Consider the following 20,206-nt stretch of genomic DNA (forward strand, 5'->3'; position numbering starts at 1 on the left):
ATGGCTCTGCAGGATGTGTGCAAGTGGCAGGCCCCTGACACCCAGGGACTATCACTTCACCTGTCTCAGGCTGGTGGCTGGGCTGTGCCCCGGGGCTGTGACCCTCAAACCTTCTTGCAGACCCATGGCCCCAGCCTGGCTCATGGCACCACCACCCTGGCCTTCCGCTTTCGTCATGGAGTCATCGCTGCGGCTGACACCCGTTCCTCCTGCAGCAACTACGTGGCGTGTCCAGCCTCACGCAAGGTCATCCCTGTTCATCAGCACCTCCTGGGCACCACCTCTGGCACCTCTGCCGACTGTGTCACATGGTACCGGGTGCTACAGCGGGAGCTGCGGCTGCGAGCCCTGAGGGAGGGTCAACTGCCCAGTGTGGCCAGCGCCGCCAAACTCTTGTCAGCTATGATGTCTCGCTACCGGGGGCTGGATCTGTGTGTGGCCACTGCCCTGTGTGGCTGGGACCGCTCCGGTCCTGCTCTCTTCTATGTCTATAGCGATGGCACCCGCCTGCAGGGGGACATCTTCTCAGTGGGCTCTGGGTCTCCCTATGCCTATGGCGTGCTAGACCGTGGATACCGCTACGACATGACCACTCAAGAAGCCTATGCCCTGGCTCGCTGTGCCGTGGCCCATGCCACCCATCGTGATGCCTACTCCGGGGGTTCTGTAGACCTTTTTCATGTGCGAGAGAGCGGGTGGGAGTACGTGTCACGCAACGATGCCTGGGTGCTGTACACAGAGATGCAGAAGTTCCCGGAGCTGGAGAAGCAAGAGGAGAAGGAGGTCAACCAGGCTCATCCTGAAGCTGCCACCACATCCTCCCCCAAAGCTGGTGAAAGTGGAGAACTCTGTGCACTAGTACCAGGAGACTTTGGGCTCCCCACAGAGACTGAGACTCTGTAAGAAGCAGCAAGACGCACTGCAGAGAGCGGGTGAAGGATAGGGTGTGAACAATCTCACAGCCTGCGGCTCCAGTGTGGCCGGTTTCATTTGTTCCTAGTCTCCATCTCTTTCTGCCTCCCAGAGCTATTGATGGTTCTGTCCAGCGTGTTCCTATTGATACCCAATAGATTGCTGCAGCCTCCTTCTCAGTGCCAAGTCCTTCTTTCAGCAAATCCTTACTGCGTGCCTGCCGTGTGCCAGATGCTGTGCTAGGTGCTAGACCCTCTTTTCTTGCCATCCTGTTCTGCTTTTTTACCCTTTCTCTGGTTTTTCTTCTTCCTCCCATTTTAGTATACACCTTAGCTTCAGAGCCTGTCATTTTTCAGCTTGGTGAGGAGGAATACCTAGGAAGGGAATGAGTTGGGAGTAGCCCCAAAGCCCCAGGCTAGAAGAGGCAGGACAGTGCATTGTAGACCCCTGGTGGGTGGTGATAGGCTTCTCATCTGCTCTCCTCTGCCACTCCTCCATTTGATTCTTTTTTTAAATTTTCCATTGATTTGAGAGATAGAGGAACGGAGAGAGAGAAACATCAATTCATTGTTTAACTTAGTTGTCCCATTTAGTTGTGCACTCATTGATTACTTCTCCACGGTGCCCTGACCCGTGGAACCTGCGACCTCCGGCACACCAGGTTGATGCTTTATCCACTGAATTACTCCGTCAAGGCCCCTATTTGATTCTCTCTCTCTCTCTCTTTTTTTTTTTTTGTAACAGAGCCAGAGAGAGACAGGGCTAGATAGGGACAGACAGACAGGAAGGGAGAGAGATAAGAAGCATCAATTCTTTGTTGTGGCACCTTATTTGTTCACTGATTGTTTTCTCATATATGCCTTGACTGGGGGTTGGGGGGCTGGGGGGGGGGCCACAGCAGAGCGAGTGACCCCTTGCTCAAGCCAGGGACTTTGGGTTCAAGCCAGTGACCTTGGGCTTCATGCCAGTGACCTTTGGGCTCAAACCAGCGACCACGGGGTCATGTCTATGATCCCACACACAAGCTGGTGACCCCATGCTCAAGCTGGCGACCTTGGGGTTTCGAACCTGGGTCTTCAGAGTTCCAGGTCGATGCTTTATCCATTGCACCAGTGCCTGGTCAGGTTCATGTTAACTCTTTTAGGTAAAAATTATCCTTACTTTACAGAAGAGGAAGCCTTGCCCGAGGTCACACAGTAAGTGACAGAGGTGAGGCTTGGACCCAGACCTTCATCTCCAGAGCAATGCTCCTTTAGCATGGCTTTTCCTTCCAGGTTCTCCTTCTGACTTTCCTCTTGCCACCAGGATAAAGCCCTGCAGGCACCTGGGGAGAGAACTGGGGGAAGAGGAGCTGGGCCAAGCCCACGCCTGGTGGCCAGGGACAACTGAACTTTCCTGAGGGCCTGGAGGGGTGAGCCCAGGGAGGCTGCTCCCACTGAACTTCCTGTGCCTCCCTGTCAGGGCCTGGAGCCATTGCTGCAGCTCCCTGTGCAATGCTTTTTTGGGTCTGTTGTTGCTGCTGCCAGACTTCCCCTTCTCCTTTCTTCCCCTCCCCTTCTTTCTTCTTCCCTTTGCCTTCTTTCCAGCCTCTCCTTCCTGTAGCCCCCGCCCCCCCTGGGGGGGGGGGGAATGCATAAAAGAGGGAGGTGGCTGTGCCAGTGGCAACTGTCAGGTTAGTTTGTCTTTTCCTGCCCCTCCTAGCCCCCTCCTGCTTCTCTGTAAGCCCTGACTTGGAGATGCTCCAGGAGGGACACCTCCCCCCCAGCCCTCCCCCTTTCCCCTCTCTTTCTCAGGCCATGTGGGGGAGAAAGCGTAGTGAACACAGAGGTGGGACCTGAAGGAAGGATGCTGAACCTCCCTTCTCTCATCCCACTCCTACAGCTTCCAGTTCCAGGATAACAGCTCCTTTTCCTCCCTTCTGGCTCTCTTCCTAGCCTCCAGCCCATCTCTGGGTTCCAGCCCTGCACCTCAGGCTAAGGGTCCCTCCCTCCAGGCAGGAGCTGGCCAGACAGAGGAGACCTCCAGGCTTTGGCCTTCCGGAGATGACTGGGGAGAAGGCAGGAAAGCTCAAGGAGCCCCAGGAAGGAAAGCAGTGGGGGCAGAGGGGAGGAAACTGTGGTGGGAAAAAGGGGCCACAGAAATGTGCCAAGTCCAGGAGGACTAGCCTTCGAGTCAGGGTCCAGAATCTAGCTGGGGCCTCCACATCAACCCTTCTTTACCTCTTGCCCACTCCGCAGCCTCCGGGAAGGAGAGGCAGGGCTCTGGGAAGAATAAATAGAAGTCAGCGACCCTGGCCAGCCTAGTCCTGGAAGAGCATTGGAGGAAGACCAGCTTTTGCGCAGGTTTCAAATGTTTGATGGAGTCAGGTTTGTGACAGTGCACCTGCATGTGCAGCGATGTGTGTTGGTCTTGTGTCCCGGTGTGAGTGACCCAGGACAGGTGTGTGCACGTGAGTGTGGCAGATGATGTCTGTGTGGTTCCTGTGTGCAGTGGCAGGAGACAGACTGGAAAAGAAGGAACTACACCTGGAGCAGCCCCGCCCCTTATTGGGGAGAATCCCAGGCCTTGTCAGTTCTTTTGGGAAAATGCTCCAGAGTAAAGAGGACGAGGGATCAGGGCTCATCCCACCAGTTCATGACTTCTACATGCTCCCACCCCTATCCTGAAGCCCTGGGAGTGAGAAATGCAGAGAGGGGGTGGCTGTCTGGAGCCTGGGATTGCCACCTGAGTCCCGCAAAGGCTTTCTGTGAACTGCATGTAGCTCAGTCCCCTGGGCTGTTCTGCGCCCCTCCACTTCTCATAAACTGGAAGACAAAGACAGAAAGAGCAGAACAGGAGGGGAGCCTCCTGCTTGTGTCTCCTCTCATGCCTCTCCCCCCACCCTTTCTTCTTTCAAGGTCCTGCCCTTCTTCACTCCTCTAACAGGTCCTATCCTTGTAGACGATGAGGTATTTGAGCCAGAGATAAGCCCAAGGGTCTTGCTGACAAGCCTGTTCCTTATGCCCTGGTTTTTTTCCCCCCTGCTGAAGAGCAAAGGTGTGCGGCCACATCCGCGCACCTCAGTATCTAGGAGTGCCTGCCCATGGTCAGGCCCTCCTTTTTGCCACTTGTTCCTGAAGGCTTGAAGCAGATATCACAGTGAGAACAAAAGGGTAGAGATTTTGCCCATCCTGCCTTGAACTGGAAGTCATTGTTCCTCTGACACCTGCTTGGTGCTCTGCCTCTGAACTGTCTCCCTAGGCCTTCAGGGGACAGACAGCCCGCTCTTGCACAGGTCTTTCGGCAGTCAGGGGTCCAGTTCCAGCTTTCAGCAGAAGAAATGACAACTCCAGCACTGCAGCAAGGGTCTTTGTTGTCCCACTACCTGGTTGCCATCCAAGCAGGGGTGGAAGCTATGAGAGAAGGCATCTTCCCAAAGAAGCAGCTTTCCCAATTGCCAGCACCCACACTTGGAGGGGAGGGACACAAGGACATGTCCTGACTCACCTACCCATCTATAGGAGCCCTGCCTGGAGTTAGGAGGCTTGGTGCTCATGCTGATTCCTGAGTGGATCCCTGGCCCGCTCAGGGAATAGATAGAGACACTGGCTGCTCCTGCTCAGCTCCCACCCTAGCTGGCTGTGATTCTGCCTCCCTGATCTTCTCCCTCTGGCCCTGTGCTCCATGAAGAATAGGATAGGACAATGGATTGGGAAGAATTAAAGGTGGGGGCGGCAGGCCCAGATTCAGTGTGACTGTGCCATTTCACACTGGCCCACCCTTTCCCCAATGGGCTCCATAGGCCCCAAGAGAGACTGGTTTGTCCCTCACCCACATTTTTTCTTCATCTGGAGTCACTCTTCCTTTCTTCTTAGTCTTTCATCTCTCCTCTCTTCTCTGTAGCCCTCACCCTCTACTTCTCCTTACTATTCTCCCCTCTGGTCATTCCCCATGTCTTAATTTCCTTGGACAGTTCGAGAACAGGGAACCCAGAGAGCTGGTGGTGGGAGTGAAGTACAAGCCATTGTTTCCTTACTCACTGAATGGAGGCAACCCAAACCCTCCTCTATCTAGAGAGACTTGAAGTGGACTGCCCCCACACTAAAAGAAAAAGAATGAGCCAGAGGGAACAGGTGTAGGCCTTTCCTCTGGCCCTTTGGCATAGTGAAACGCCATACAGAAATCTGAGTGCAGAAACAGAACAGGGCTCCAGGTTTACAAAATAAATTGTTTGTTTATTATGAAATTAGAGATGGAGGCCCCTCCCCTTCCTCCTTCTTTCCCCTTCCCCAGCTGCCTCCCCTTTCCTTGCGCCCCCCTCCCCACGGAGCCTGGGAAGCACACAAGACAATGCCTAGAGCTGGGCTGCCATCAGCTGGACAGAGCTCCAGGGAGGCAGCAAGGGGGGGGGGGGCGGGCAGTAGAGTGGGAGGAACTGGAGCTCTCCCCTAGGAGGTGGGCTGGCTCCCTCTTTCTGTGGAGGCCAGTAGAGCCAGGATGAGGCCATGAGTGATGGATGGAACCATGCGGGCAGATCTGTAAAGACAGGAGAGTCCAGTTATAAGTAGTGAGTGCGGGAGGGCTTTGGGCCAACCATGCTCTGCAAAATCTAGGAGCACTCACCTGGGGCAGAACATCTCCTGCAGGAGGGTGGGCAGCAGTGGCTGGAAGTTTCTCTTGCTTTTGGGATGGACAACGGAAGTAAACCAAAAATCCAGTCACAGGGACCCAGAGAGAAATGGGCAGAAGACAGACACAGAGCATGTGTGTGGGCGCAAGGAAGACAGAGAGCACGTGTGAGAGATTTAGAATCTGAGACAAAAACAGCCACGGAAAAGGTGGAATCACAGTGACAGAACAGATTCAGAGTCGGAGCCATACAACCCGGACCCAGACAGAGAGCTACAGAGACAGAGATCCCAGGAGAGAGACACAAAAGACTCAGGAGACGGGAGGTAAGAGGGTTGCCCTGGGGAAGCTGAGAGGAGGGACACAGGGACAAGAAGAAGCTTGGGGCCCCTGGGCTGCTGCTGCCTTCTTGGGCCCCGCGGGCTCACTCAGAGGGCCTGCGCAGGCTACCCCACCATGGCCGGCAGGGCACCTGGCTCTCAGGGTGCCGGGGGCTCCTTGGCCCCGTATAGCTCGGCCAGGGTGCGGAACAGCGGCCCCCAGTCGTCCAGCGGCTCCGTGGGGCCGGGGGCGCCGGCCTCGGAGCCTAGGGAGCTAAGGGAGCCACAGGACGAGCCCCGGCCTTCGTAGCCATACACTTGCACCGAGTCGTAGGGCGGCACGCTCGGGTCCTCGTCCGCCTCGCTGAGCCGCAGTGCCAGGAGCTGCGCCACATCCGCGGGCCCCGGGGGCCGGGGCTGGCGCGGGGCCCGGGACCGGGGCAGCACATCGCGGCGAGCGGGAGGGCCAGGGGCTGCTAGGGCCGCCCCGTCGGGGTTCTGAAGGGCACTGATGTCGAAGGCCTCCGTGTCCTCTTCTCCGCCACCCTCATCATCATAGGTGATGATGTTTTCCCGGACGTCCTCCTCCTCCAGCACCATCAGTGCTTCCTGTTTCTGGTGCCGAAGGGCCACAAAGAGGACCACCAGGGCTAGGGGAGAGGTCACACAGGCCACTGGTCAGGGCAGATGTTGGGTGACAGAGGAGGCAGTGTGGTTTAGGGGGTGGCAAGCCCTAGGTTTGACATCTGGCAAATTTCATTTGAATCCAGACTTCACCCCTTACTTGCTGTGTGAGCATGGGAAGTTCCCTAACTTCACCAAACCTCCTTGACCCTTAGATTGATTGCTTATATGGAAAACAGGAAAAGCATTTACCTCTCAGGGTTGAGGAAAGGTTGAAATGAAATACCATAAAGTGATGTGCCCAGTGTCACACATGGCCCAGAGTCGGGGCTTAATAAACAGTTTTTATGGCTTGTTAGTCATTATTGATCAGCAGGTCAAGGCTACGGATCAGCACATCCAAGCTTTTCTCTTAGACGCACAGGTAGTGGGACAATCAAGGCACGAGGGTTCCTGTAAGCCTTAGGGTGGATTTCCCTATGTCTAGGGCCCTGATTCCTCTCCACATCCCCAAAGGCCTGGATCGTACATCTATGTCCCACTGTGGCCTGACTCACCAAGCAGGGTGCCCACACAGGTGACAATGGCAAGCAGAGCCCCAGTGCTGAGCCCAGCAGGTGAGAGTTGGGCCTCGGGCCGGCAGGATGCCACAGAGCCATCAGGTCGGCAGCGGCACATGCTGACAGTCACCGTGGCTGTGCTGCTCAGTGCTGGGGTCCCCCAGTCCCACAGTTCTATGGGAACCAGGTAGGGGGTTTGACGGGGTGGAGCAGGACGAGAGGGTAGCAGCAGGCTGGCAGAACCATCTGTGGAAAAGGGAAGCTGTTAGGGCATCTCTTGGAACCTTTACAGTAGGGTCAACCTGGCCCATGGAGACAGCTTCCCGGGGGAAGGTTTATAATCTGCAAACATGTATAAATCCTCATCTACTTTCTGTTAGGAGGAGAGCCAGGAGAGCTGGGCAGGGCTCAAGCAGGCTGGACTGGGGGTGGTGGAGGAAGAGAAGAGGAGGGAGGAAGCACGGGCATGGCTGTAGGAGGCCACTCACCTCGGTTGTCCCGGACAGTGAAGTTGGCATCGGGGCCCAGAGGACCTTGAAGGGAGACCCGGCTACTGTTGCCAGCTTCATCTCTGTCCAGGGCCCGGATAACCTGAATCAGCTGGGAGGAAGAGGGCAGTCCTGTATGAAGTGAGCAGCTGGAGGTCTTGAGGTCCCAATCCCTGTTTCAGCAGCTCACCTGGCCAGGGGCTGCAGAATCACACACAAAGGTGTCGTAGGGCTCAGCCAGTTGAGGAGCATTGTCATTCTCATCCAAGGTCTGGATGGCCACTTGTACACGGGAGGCCTGTGCGGAGCTGTCTGAAGCCAGAACATGAACACATACACCCCCCACATACGTACACAACACACATGGCACATGGGCATGAATGCCACATGCCACACATTGCATGCACATGCAACATGAAATATGCATACAATTTGCAAGTAGTGAACATTGTAAAAAATGAATGGAACACCACCAAGTGCATACAATATTCATGTAGTGCCCAAGATATGTGCAATACACAGCGTACATTCAACAGGAATGTAGCACCCATGATACACATAAACAATAAACCACATGTACAGCGCATACACCATTAATGAAGAATAGACAGAAGGTGCATACAGGTCACATTTCAACCACTGCCATGAAATACACAAACATACTCATACCATATATTAGAAGGACATCCAGCATTCAAAATAAATGCAATATACATGAAGTGGATGTTCAGTACCTACAGTGAATACAGTATCTCTCCCACCAGGGTTCAGAGAATGCATTTTCATGCACAGCATTGTTGGGAGGACACACTCACATTCACACACGCACACACACACACCACCCCCTATCAGAGGACTAGAAGGCTGTGGTGCAGCCATGAGTAATACTTAGAGTTGACCTCAGGGAGGGAGGAGCTGCAAGACGCACAGGGTGCAGAGCCAGATGGGCCTGACAGATACAAGCCCCTATTCTCCTATTCCTTCATCAGGTGGCTTCCACCATCACCCTGCCTTGCTCCTCACTCACTACAAGTGGCACTCAAGAGAGCATGGAAAATGTGTATCCCTTCCCACCCAAGTGCCTACCTCTCCTAAACTGGTTTCATTACTTTCTCCCTGTGGTAGGGGAGGGCCGGCTGGCCCCGAAGGCCGCAGCCCAGCAAAGTGGATGGCCTGGCTAAAGGCTTGGAATACTCAGTGCTCCAGCGACGGGATGGGGCTGGGGTCCACTCCTTTACTGCAGTAAGGGCCCAGGGTCTGCGAGTGGATATTGGGGTCCCAAGGGAAAGCGGGATTTGGCAGAGAGTGAGAAGACAGTGAGGGGAAACACACAAACACAGCTGGTTGCATATACACAGGCAGCCACTACACACACCAGATATATACACAGGGACACTCATGGACAGACACGCATACACTGCCACATAACACACAGCTGCATGGACATAAAGACAATCCTGTACAGGTCCGATTTAATACACATACATGACAGCAGCATGGTAAAGGAGATAGCTCAGACTCTGCAGCCTGGGTGGGTCTGCCTGCCCCAACACTTCATCTGTGTGTGACCTTGGGAAGTTATTTAACTTCCCTTTGCTTGAGTTTTGTCATGTAAAATGGGTAAATAATCATACCTCCCTCATAAACTTGTGGTGGTGATTAAATTAATCCCCATTTGGTACTTAGACCAGTGCCTGATACACAATAAGTAATAAATTATTATCTGTCCACACTGACATACACAAAACAATAGATACAACCAGCTACTTACACTTATCACTATATGCATTCAATTACACGTATACATAATATGTTAATTCTACACACTGAACTACATACACACATATATATACTATTTGTGACATATATACTCACAAATATAATGTATGTATGTATATATAAATGTACTTTTCACACACAGAATTATACAAAGTGCACACCACACATCTACACATACACATATATTAGCTCCTGACTGAAATGTACAAACATCTACATACACAGCGACAACTCCTATAGACAGGACACAGCAAATGTAGGACACCCTGGGGCATGATCAGGGGTGATAAAGGGAGACTGACAGAGGGGAAGGGGTATCTCTGCCTCCTTGGGCCAGAGCTGCCCAGAGAGAGGCAGCTGAACCATGCTGCTGGTGCCCGGTGACTGACAGGGACAGGAGAGGGGCCAGCATCTCCCCTACCTTGAGGGCTCCTTGCAAGGGAGTGACTGCTGGGGCCCCCAGTCACCCCCCAGAAGAGGCCCCAGATGTTCCCTGGCCCCTGGCTTCAGCCTGAAGCAGAGGGCAGGTAGGGCAGGGTCTGCCAGAGGGCAGGTTGGGATTGTTAGAGGTTGGCAGCTATTTAGGGTTAGGTCTATTTTCGGGAATAGGGAAAGTCAGGTATAGGAGTGAATTTAAGGTCAGGAGAATGGTCTGGCAGACCCACTGTGCCCAGCCCAACCCAGCTAGGACAGTAGGCCTGCCTGATGGTGATGATACAGGCTGGGGACCCAGTACACTGGAGACGGTCTGATGGCAGTAACCTCCCCTCCCCAACCCCACGCTCAGGGCAGCCCTTCTGCCAGGAGACTGCTACCTTCTCTAGAGCCTCCAGGGGACCCAGACTCCTCACCGAGTTCTGTGGCCAACACTGTGAGGTTGTGCCAAACATGAGCCTCGCGGTCCAGGGACACAGCGGTGCGGATGGTGCCGTCCTCGGGCTCGATGGAGAAGCAGCGCTCTGCATCTGAGTGAGGGAGGATGGAGTACCTGGGAAGACAGCGGAGACGGCTGATCTGACGGCAGGGCCACCGCATGCTGCCCCCCTCCACCTCCTTTCTTCTCCACTTACTAGGCTTCCTGGCTCATGTGTGGAGAGGGCCCAAGCTCCAGGTTCTGCCCTACAGACCCAGAGGCATAATTCACTGAGGGTCCCCTTAAAAGACAAATATCCCTAAGAAGTCATCAACATTAAATACCTGTTCTGAGACTCAGGAGGACTGAGTTTTCGTGGAGTCGGGGTGTGAGACAGAAAGAGGTGGAAGGAAGGAGACACTGCCTTTCAGACTCTGGGCTCTATTCTGGGGACCCTGCAACCTGCGTTCTAGCCCTACTCTGCCTCAGACCAGCTGTGTGACCTTGGGCAAATCACTTCACCTCTGTTTCCTCTATTACAAAATGGGAATGACACCAGCACCTCTCTCAGTGTTGTGACAGAGATGCTGGCCATGGGGTGGGGAGAGTGGCTCTTTTTTTTTTTTTTTTTTAATATTTTATATGTTGATTTTAGAGAGAGGAGAGAGAGAGAGAAAGACAGGGAGAGGAGCAGGAAGCATCAATTCGTAGTAATTGCTTCTCATATGTGCCTTGACTAGGCAAGCCCGGGGCTTCAAACCGCAACCTCAGTGTTCCAGGTCAATGCCTTATCCACTGCGCCACCACAGGTCAGGTCAGAGTAGCTCTTCTATAGGTAGACAGTCAAGGTTTGAATTTCAGCTCTGTCACTTCCTGACTGGGTGATGTTGGGTGAGTTACTTCAACTCCCAGCACCTAGCCTCTAAAAAACTGGTGATGAAAACGCCTACCTCATAGGGCAGTTGTGAGACTTAAATGTCAGCCAGTGGGTAAAGCGTGGCATGCTGAGGAAGTGACCATAATGAGGGGAATCAAGGACCAATCAATCTCACTCAGCAGATGAGATTACATCTGCTCACACTGCTCCTGGGAGGCACCACTATTTTCCACCCTGAGGGATGGAGAGTTGGAGAGTGTTAAGCAAAGTCCTCCAGCCCTCACCTGCCCCAGGTCCATAGGCAGGAAGACCTGTGCCAAGAGGCAAGTGTGATTTACGGTAAAGGAGACACATTCTATGGGATTAGCCTGGGCACCTTCCCCCACTCACCTGATCGGGCTGGCTGGGGAGTCCAGGTCAGTGGCTGAGACCTGGCCCACCAGGGTCCCAGGAGCCTTGTTCTCGGGCACCGCCAGGTGGTAGGCAGCCTGGGTGAAGGCGGGTGGTTCTGGGGCATCCTGCACAGCTATGCGCACTGAGGCCACATCCTTGAAGGGCCCTCGCCGAAGGTAGGCTGGGTCGATGAGTGTGTTGGTGGCCTCCACACGGAAGGTGTAGGAGTGACGGCTCTCAAAGTCTAGGGGCTATGGTGAGGGGAGGTGGAGTGACTGAGACATGCAGAAACCAGGTCGAGCTCACCCTCCTGGGAGGTGAGGAGTCCTTCCCCTACAAGTATCCAGTGCTCAGGCACCTCAGAGAAGAGGCGCACCACAGGGGCAGTGGCCTTGGTGGTCAAGGGGAGGAGCAGAAAACTTAGTGAATAACTCTAGGTCTACCCCCAGCTCCGTCACAGACTCCATATATGAAGTCTTGAGCCAGCCACTCACTCCCCCTTTCTGGGAGATGAAGGGATGACCGTGATCTCTAAGCTCTAACATAGATTGCTGAGTCTGTTCTAGATCAGTTAAAAATGTGTCCCAGGGGGCAGGAGGCAGGTATAAGTGGATCTGCAAGTATTAGCTAAGAGGAGGCTAACCTTGCGGACAGTGAGGAGCCCATCTCGACCCTGGGCGTCTGTGCTGATGCTGAAGGCCTCGGAACCCTCCCCATCCAGGATGCTGTATGCCATGAGGGCGTTGTCCCCCAGGTCTGGGTCCTGGGCCTGAAGCCGGCCCACCAGGGTGCCTGGCCCAGCTGTTTCCACCACTGAGAACTGGTATAGGCCTTGGGGGTGGATGGAGGGGAGACGTTCTTAGAGGGGTACCCAGGCCTCCTCCCTCCCCCAGCACTTCCTTCTCCTGGGGGCTGGCCGGGGGAGGCGTGGGGAAGGAAGGCTTATCTAGAGGGTGGAACTGGTGGTCAAAGAATGGCTCAGATAGTAGCACTGGCCTCTTACTCTGAGGGAACTTGGGGGGGTTGTCGTTGACATCGCTGAGGGTGACTGTCACTGTAGTACTGCCCGACAGCCCCCCCATGTGGCCGCCCATGTCCTTGGCCTGAATCACCACTAAGAATTCTTCCTGTGTCTCTCGGTCCATGTTGGGGATGGCAGTGCGCACAACTCCTGAGGAGAGACACTGGGTCAGGAGGTGCCTGTTCCCATGGCTGCCCCAACACTCCTGAGCTCTGTCCTTACCAGTCTGGGGGTCCACAGAGAAGAAAGGCAGTCCATCCAGCACAGTGTACACCAGCTTGGCGCTGTTCCCATAGCTGGGGTCGTCGGCGTCATGAGCAGTCACCTGGATCACTGACGTCCCTGTGGGGGATCCCGGCACCCCACTCAGCAGTGGCAGGGCCAGGAGGGGAAGAATAGCAGATGAGGGGAACCCAGACATGTGCAGGGCTAAATTGAAGGATTGGGTCCTGGGATAGAAAGCAATGGGGGAAGGAGAAGAGAGGGTGCTCCAGGAGGTGGGGTCTGTTTTCAGACTTGGGGTACTCACCCACGTTGGACATCTCGGGCACTGTGGCATGGTAGGGCCCAAGGGGAAAGATGGGGGGATTATCGTTGATATCTTGCACCTTGATGATGAACTCTGATGGGGGCTCCAGGGGACGGTTGGAGGCTCGGTCCACGGCTTGGGCCAGTAGCACATACTGTGCCTTCTCCTCCCGGTCCAGGCTCTTGGTGACATGAATATTGCCTGTGGCCTCATCAATCACAAACACGGTGCCTGCCCCCTCCCCGGTCAGCAGGTACTTGGTACGGCCCTCACCCCGGTCCACATCCGAGTGCAGCTGTAGGGGTCAGGGGAAAATGGTAGCGGGTTCCACACATAGGAACAGAAGGTTAAAGAGTCTAAGTCTAGGTAGGACCGGGTGGAGTGTTGGCAGTCCTGAGGGACCAAGGTCATTGCAGAAGTGATGAAGTTGCGGGGTAGGGCTTGAGAGTCAGGGTTGCCACAGGAGGGCTTGATTTTTACCTTGCCAATGAGGACAGGTTCTGGACCGGCATATTCTTCGATGACAAAAAACTGGTTCCACACCCAGCTCCTTCGGGTTCGCAGCAATGCTGGCCCTGGGCCCTTACGGGACCCTGCCCAGGCCCGGGCTGGGGCTGCCAGGTATCCTATGCAGCCCCAGCCACCCAGCCAGGCCAGCAGGAGCCTCACTAGGCCCCACATGTTTGGGCTCCAGCCAGGGCTCTGTTCACTGCTCTCAGGAGCTGAGGCATGAGCTGGCTGGGGCAGAGAGGCACATGTGCTGGGACTACTCCATGGATCCACACCTGCAGGACAGGTAGCTTGTTCAGCGTCAAGGAAACCTTTAATCCCACCCCCTCGCCAGAGGTAGATGTTGAAGAGACGATCTTTAAGCAACCAGACTCCCACTGCCCAGAACCCAGATGAAGACAGAGAGCAGAGAGTCTGATCCCTCTCTCCACCCAAGCTCTGCCTGTATTCACCTCCAGCCCTGCAAACAGATAAATCTCCAGCCAGTCAACTGAGAGTAGAAAAGGGGGGAAGAAAACAGGAGAGGGGATGCTGGGAAGGCTTGGAACCCCACCTGGCCCATGTCCTCCCAGGTTGGGCATGCTGCAAGGGGATGGAGTAGATGGGGGCTACCCGAAAAAGGCTTTCAACCCTGGGGTTGGGATCCATGGAGTTGTCTAAGGTCGGGCTGAAATAACAAGGAGTGCAGCCTATGACAGGCTTGAGAGCCTGTGAAAGTCCGTCCTCTGCGGGAACCCATCTCTCCAGAAACCTGCCCCCAGCCCACACTGCCAGCTGAAATCCTTGAAGGTAAATTGGGCTCATAAAGCAAAGTAGGGGGCCAGAGCTGAAAGAAGAGGGGGTATTGTTGGGAGCAGGGCCAGGAGACTAGGGAGGCAGTCTCAGAGGCAGACTCAAACTAGAGACACAATGTGATTGAGGCTGAAACGAAGACTCAGGGGCTGTCCAGCAGAGACAGAGAGAGAATGGCAGCGAGAGACTGAAGGAGAGATAAAGGGAGGCTGCCTAGTGTCTGAAAGGCAGACAGGAGACATAGGTATTAGTCTGGGGAATGGGAAGTAGGGGGCTTCGGGGCTTCGGGGCTTCGGGTGATAGGCAGGCAGGGCAATCCTCAGCTGCAGCGGTCAGACCAAGCCGCGGGAACTTCATTTTGGGAAACGGGGTGGCTTAGAGGGGCTGCGAGAAGGGAGCTAGAGAGAGGACCCTTCCTTCCCATTGCTACGTCCTCTCTCTCCTTCCGGGGGGGGGGACCCCCTCAGGTAGCTGTGGCTGCGTCCCTCCTCCCCTAGAGCAGATACACACACCTGACAGTCCTTCCCCTCTCTAGGGAAGAGGGAAGCCGGAGAGAGGCTGGGGACCAGTGAGGGGGCGGGACGAGGAGAAGGAAAGGAATAGCGGAGCGGAAAACAGGATAGCGGGAAGGGAAAAGGAGAGGAGGGAAGGGACAGGGGAAGGAGAAGGAGAAGGAAAGGACAGGGGAAGGAAAGGAGAGCGGGAAAAGGAAAAGAGAAAGACAGGGAAGGAGAGAACAGGCAGAGGAAGAAAAGCAAAGAAGTGGAGATGGGGAAAAGGCACGAGGGAGAGAGAAGGGTGGGGGAGACCGAGGAAAGGGGCAGAGACGGCAAACAGGCAGACAGAGGTAGGGTTAAGAGACATCAAGGGAAAAGAAAATGGGGAAAAAGCGGGCAGGAGGTGTGAAGGGAGAAGGGAAAGAGGTAGAGCGCGGGAGCCGGCAGCCGGCAGTGGGCTCCTAGCCGCGGAGCGCACCGCTCTGAAGACACCCGCAGGCTGCGGGGCCCCTGCTACCCCTCCGCGGACCCCCGACCCCAGGTACCAGGGCGGGCCCTTACCTGGCAGTGCCGAGGTGCCAAGCCCGGTGGGAAGCACCCCCGCCCGCCCCCGTCGCCGGGTCTCGGGGGCGCAGCCCTAAGACGATCCAAGCGGGCGCCGCGGCTCCGCTGCAGGTCTGAGCGGCCCCGGCGAGAACAAGGGAGCGAGACGAGGGGGCGGGGGAAGGAGGCTCCGCCTGCGGAGGAGCGAGGCGGCTCCGCGCCGCGCGGGAGGAGAGCCCAGCCTCCGACCCTCCCCGGCCAGCCCGGCCGCGCGGCGGGGGCGGGGCGGGGGCGGCGCTGGCGGGCCGTCGGGCGCATACAGATTCATTGTCTCTCCCGGGCCGGGCTCGCAGCGTCCACTGAGCATTCGGATGTCCGGGCCAGGTCCCCAGAGCTGGCGGGAAGAATGCCCCGGGAATGCCAAGAGGCCTGCAAGCTCCCCGCAGCGGGGCGAAGGGCGACTACGCGGCGAGACGGGGAATTTGGAGCCACTGCGGAGGCCCGGCTCGTGAGCCGGCCTTGAGGTCTGGTATGAATCCTGGCCGCAAGGCGGCGGTATTTGTGAAACCCGTGCAGAGCAAGGCAGCAGGCCGCCAGCTGGGGTGCACTTGAGGACGTCGTAAGGATCCAAGGAGCAGGTCAGGGACCAAGGCACGACAGCGGCGGGAAGGGACGGAGGTGAGGGGATGGACCTTTCGGGTTAGCTCATTTACAACATTTACAGGCGCCTACGGAGCGAGCGGCTGCCGCCCCCTCGTGGTAGCTGTGGGCGGCACCTTGAAGGTGAAAAGCAGGTGAACGGCCTCAGCCGGGACTCAGGCCTTCTCCACTGCCCTCTGGTGAGGTAGACCCACAGTTGTGGTGTAGTTGGAGAAGGGAAGGAGGGGGTTAGTCCTGGTCCAGGATGCAGCAGCTTGTGCTGCAAGCTCGGCTATCCTTTTCATCTGGCTCCCACTTAAGCTCTGCCCAAGGAAAGCCACTCACACATTAGTTAAAACTAAGTCAGATTTTTTATTATTTTCCATAGACCACATCATTTAATAATAAAAAAAAATAAAAATAAAAATTGAACAAAAGGAAAAGGTGGATATAAAGTGGAACCAGTGAGCAAGAGGCAAGGGCTGCAGGATAAGAGATTGGGAACTGCAGGGGCCCTGGGACTCAGGAGATGCTGATTCAGCTCATAGGTGACCCAGTCCTGGCCCCAGCTGTTCCCAAGAGGGGTGTGATACCCCAAAGTGGTGGTAAGCAGGATGGAGGAAAAATGAAAGAGGTTGGGGCTCTTGCCTGTTCCCCACCTCTGGGCCAAACGCCTCCCTCTCTAACCTAGCTTTTCCCTCTCATAGACTTAATGGGAAATGAGAGGAGAGAGCTAAATCCCAAGAGATTGGTTCTGGGGTGCAGGGAAGGAAGATGACTGCTGCTCCATTTGGTATGTAGGGACAGGTGGCAGCCATACTTCAGCACTGGGCAAATGGTATGAAAGACCTCTGGTCCTGGGGTGGTGGAGATTGTACCTATCCTTTCTGTGGCCTTGAGCCCCCACCCCAGCTCAGGGTGGCTGATACCTGCAGCTCTCCCCAGTGTTCTCCTGGCTAGCGGCGCCCACCCCGGTCCCGCACAGGTGTGCTCCGACTCCGGCTCCTGCTATGGCGCTTGGTGTCTCTGCGGTCCCTCTCCCTGCCGCGTTCCCGGTCCCTTTCCCTATCCCTGTCTCGATCCCCTCTGTCGCGCTCCCTGTCCCTCTCTCTCTCCCGGTCCCTCTCTCGGCTGTGCTCTCGTCGCTTCTCTCGCTCCAGCTGTCGGTTCCGCTCCCGCTCTGCTTCCTTCTCCCGCTCCTTTTGCTCTTCTTCTTCTTGCTCCTTTCGCCGCTTCTCCCGCTCCTTGGCCCGTTCAGCCCGCTCTGCCTCCTTCTGAACAATCTGCAGCCAGCAGGAAAGGCAGGGAATAGGCATTTCAGCCCAGCTCACATCAGCCCTGCTTTGTCTATTTGCACCTGGACCTGGCACTCCTAGCTTTGGGTCATTGTTGACATTGCTATTAAGCAGGGAGAGAGAGAGAGAGAGAGAGAGAGAGAGAGAGAGAGAGAGAGAGAGAGAGAGAGTGTGTGTGTGTGTGTGAGAGAGAGAGAGAGAGAGAGAGAGGGAGAGAGCAATCACATCTGTCCTTGTCTCAGAGCCCTAGTCTCTCCAGGTGTTCACCTTCTATACCCACAACAGGAGGCCAGGCACCACCTATGCCTGGCCTCTGGTATTTCCCTAGCTACCTACATGTCAGAAGCAAATCTTTTTAGCCGAGTAGCATTAGCCTAAAATTCCCAAAAAGCCTTTACAAAGAAACAAATTTAAAAGTAAAAACCCCTAAATATTAAAAAACAACAACAACGTATCGGCTCTGGCTTGTTTGTTCAGTGGTAGAGCATCAGCCAGGTATATGGACATCCGGGGTTCAATTCCTGGTTAGGGCACAGAGGAGAAGTAACTGTCTGCTTCCCCTCCCGCAGCCAGTGGACCAACTGGTTCAAGCGTGGCCCTGGGTGCTAAATATAGCACAGCTGGTCCAAGCACATTTGCTTCAGGTGCTAAAAATAGCTTGATTGACTAGAGCATCGTCCCTAGATGGGGTTGCCAGGTGGATCCTGGTTGGGGTACACATGGGAGTCTACCCCCCCCCATCTACTACTCACAAAAGAAAAAAAAAATCTCTTGCAAAATAAACAAAAATCCAGAGAAATGGGCCTGACTAGTACTGGTAGTGCAGTGGATGGAGCATTGACCTAGGACACTGAGGTCCCAGGTTCTAAACTGCAAGGACACCGGCTTGAACATGGGCTTGCCAGCTTGAGTGTGGGGTCACTGGCTTGAGCATGGGATCACTGACATGACCCTATGTTCGCTGGCTTGAGCACCCTGGTCAAGGCCCATATGATAAGCAATCAATAAACAACTGAAGTGATGCAACAAGTTGATGCTTCTCATCCTCTCTCTTCCTGTGTGTCTCCCCCCGCCAAAAACAACAAACAAAAATGGAGAAATGGGTGAGTTTATAAAGCACATATTTCTCTGCTACCCGAAAGTGATTTCTAAGAAGCATGGTTGGCACAACCAGCTTCCTAATATGCAACACAGGACCTGTGTTTGTGTTGACTTTCACCTTTTTGGGTTTGGTTTCTCCATGGCAGACTCATTAACTGATTCCTAAAACTGCCTCTTACTGTGATGCTTAGTTTTCTTCCCTTATTCTTCTAAGCTGTTCCCTGGGCCTCCTCCCTCAGGCACTCCTATGCCTCTTCTCCCCAGTGCCCTGCCCACATCCCTGCTGCAGGTCAGAGCAAGGCAAGAGGCCAGCACTCACCTGGCTGTCAGTCAGCGGGAGCCAGTAGATGCAGGGAGCTGCCTTGGTCTTGCGGAAAAGGTCGTCCAGGAGCTTGGCTGGTGGTTCTTCCTGTGCTTTCTCTGAGGTGGAAAAAAGTGAGTCTGACTCAATGCACTGGACTCTGTGTCCCATCCCATATGGGTCCCTTTCCCATGTACCAGTGGGTACATATGTCCCACAGCTGAGTACCTTTCTTCTCGCTCTTCTTTTCTTTAGACTTCGCACGTTCCTTGCGGCGACGGTCACGGGACCGTGACCGGGAACGGGGCCCTTCTCGAACTTTGTCCCGATCCCATTCACGCTCTGATCGAGTTCGCTCCCGCCGCTCCATTTCCCGTTCCCGCTCTGCCCACTGCTCCCGTACTGCCCGCTCCTGCTCCCGCTGCTCTGCCCGGGGGTGCTGTGGTGGCTGGGTGGGGGGCGGGGCTGGAGGGTGCAGGGGTCGTGGTACCCCCTGCTCTTCTGTCTTAGTTTCAGAGGGACGGTCCACCAGGAGGCCCCGGTGATAATCCAGCTGTGGGTAGAGGAGGGACAAGGTCAGCTAGAGATGGCATTACTCCCACAGAAGGAGCCCAGGTACCGGAGCACAGAGACTTTGGAGCCCATGGGTCAACTAAAGGAACCAAAAAGAAGGAAAGAGAGGGAGAAGGAGTCTCAGGAGAGGACGTCCTGAGGAAACCTGCCTCTCCCTAAGTTTCTTACCTCATCTTGCTCAGCATAGTCAGCACAAAGAAATTTGGGATTGGACTGGGGCCATTTGACCCCATGTAGAGCTGTGCGGGTGGCAACTGCTTCCTCTACTGTTGAGTACTGGTGGAGGAAGGGAGAAGGCAGAGGGTTCACAATAGGTCTTCAATTTTTCCCACTTGATACAAGGCCCTCAAACCTGCCCAAGGTTGGTCACAATCGGAAACATGCCACAACCTAGAGCTTCTGCCCCTCACCGTTACAAAGCAATGAGATTTGATCTTGTCAATCCAGAAGGCTTCTTCCACCAGAGTTCCTGTACGTCCCAACAATTCCTTCAGTTGGCCTAAAGTGAAGGGACGAACCTGCCAACAAAAATGGAAGAACATACTCATATAATCAGTCTTAAGATTTCCTAAGCTACTGTCAGAACAGCTTCAAAGTTTGGGTGAGGTTAGAGAAGGAACCCTCTAATATGTAGAAATGTGAGAGTGGTGACACTCACTATGGCATTATAATATGCCAGGCCCTCAGCAAATTTTCTTTTTTTTTTTGGTATTTTTCTGAAGCTGGAAATGGGGAGGCAGTCAGACAGACTCCCGCATGCGCCCAACCGGGATCCACCCGGCACGATGCTCTGCCCATCCAGGGTGTCGCCCTGTCGCTACCAGAGCCACTCTAGCGCCTGGGGCAGAGGCCAAGGAGCCATCCCCAGCGCCCGGGCCATCTTTTGCTCCAATGGAGCCTTGGCTGTGGGAGGGGAAGAGAGAGACAGAGAGGAAGGAGAGGGGGAGGGGTGGAGAAGCAGATGGGCGCTTCTATGTGCCCTGGCCGGGAA

General features: G+C 55.0%; 3 protein-coding genes across 9 annotated transcripts in view; 1 reads left to right on the plus strand and 2 right to left on the minus strand.

Annotated features, from left to right (window-relative positions):
* Positions 1-943, plus strand: PSMB11 (proteasome subunit beta 11). The gene has a single exon (XM_066343378.1). The coding sequence runs from the start codon at positions 1-3 to the stop codon at positions 901-903; it is 903 nt and encodes a 300-aa protein (XP_066199475.1). The 3' UTR covers positions 904-943.
* Positions 944-5,228: 4,285 nt separating this feature from the next.
* Positions 5,229-15,445, minus strand: CDH24 (cadherin 24). Its single transcript, XM_066341338.1, has 13 exons — positions 15,325-15,445; positions 13,445-13,749; positions 12,965-13,259; positions 12,658-12,777; positions 12,418-12,585; positions 12,058-12,245; positions 11,412-11,665; positions 10,143-10,279; positions 7,703-7,824; positions 7,513-7,624; positions 7,022-7,270; positions 5,515-6,490; positions 5,229-5,427 (listed from the first exon to the last, which is right to left on the minus strand). The coding sequence occupies exons 2-12, from the start codon at positions 13,643-13,645 to the stop codon at positions 6,000-6,002; spliced, it is 2,337 nt and encodes a 778-aa protein (XP_066197435.1). The 5' UTR covers positions 13,646-13,749; positions 15,325-15,445; the 3' UTR covers positions 5,229-5,427; positions 5,515-5,999.
* An 852-nt stretch (positions 15,446-16,297) lies between these two features.
* Positions 16,298-20,206, minus strand: part of ACIN1 (apoptotic chromatin condensation inducer 1) — a 42,867-nt gene continuing 38,958 nt past the window's right edge. For all 7 annotated transcript variants that reach the window (XM_066343840.1, XM_066343842.1, XM_066343839.1 and 4 more), the window contains 5 exons: positions 19,626-19,733; positions 19,384-19,491; positions 18,871-19,195; positions 18,661-18,761; positions 16,298-17,228 (listed from right to left, as the gene is read on the minus strand). In XM_066343840.1, coding sequence (XP_066199937.1) covers positions 16,902-17,228; positions 18,661-18,761; positions 18,871-19,195; positions 19,384-19,491; positions 19,626-19,733 — 969 coding nt within the window. In that variant the 3' untranslated portion in view covers positions 16,298-16,901. The remainder of the gene's footprint in view (positions 17,229-18,660; positions 18,762-18,870; positions 19,196-19,383; positions 19,492-19,625; positions 19,734-20,206) is intronic.

Source organism: Saccopteryx leptura, chromosome 6, assembly GCF_036850995.1.
Source record: "Saccopteryx leptura isolate mSacLep1 chromosome 6, mSacLep1_pri_phased_curated, whole genome shotgun sequence".
NCBI classification, from domain to species: Eukaryota; Metazoa; Chordata; class Mammalia; order Chiroptera; family Emballonuridae; genus Saccopteryx; species Saccopteryx leptura.

Excerpts from the sequence above, each read along its gene's own strand:
- CDH24 (XM_066341338.1), bottom strand. The coding sequence starts at position 13,645 with ATGTGGGGCCTAGTGAGGCTCCTGCTGGCCTGGCTGGGTGGCTGGGGC. Across the intron at positions 7,625-7,702 it reads ATTCTGCAGCCCCTGGCCAG|CTGATTCAGGTTATCCGGGC; the intron begins GTGAGCTGCTGA and ends TCTTCCTCCCAG. Across the intron at positions 6,491-7,021 it reads CTGTGTGGGCACCCTGCTTG|CCCTGGTGGTCCTCTTTGTG; the intron begins GTGAGTCAGGCC and ends CCTCTCCCCTAG.
- PSMB11 (XM_066343378.1), top strand. The coding sequence starts at position 1 with ATGGCTCTGCAGGATGTGTGCAAGTGGCAGGCCCCTGACACCCAGGGA.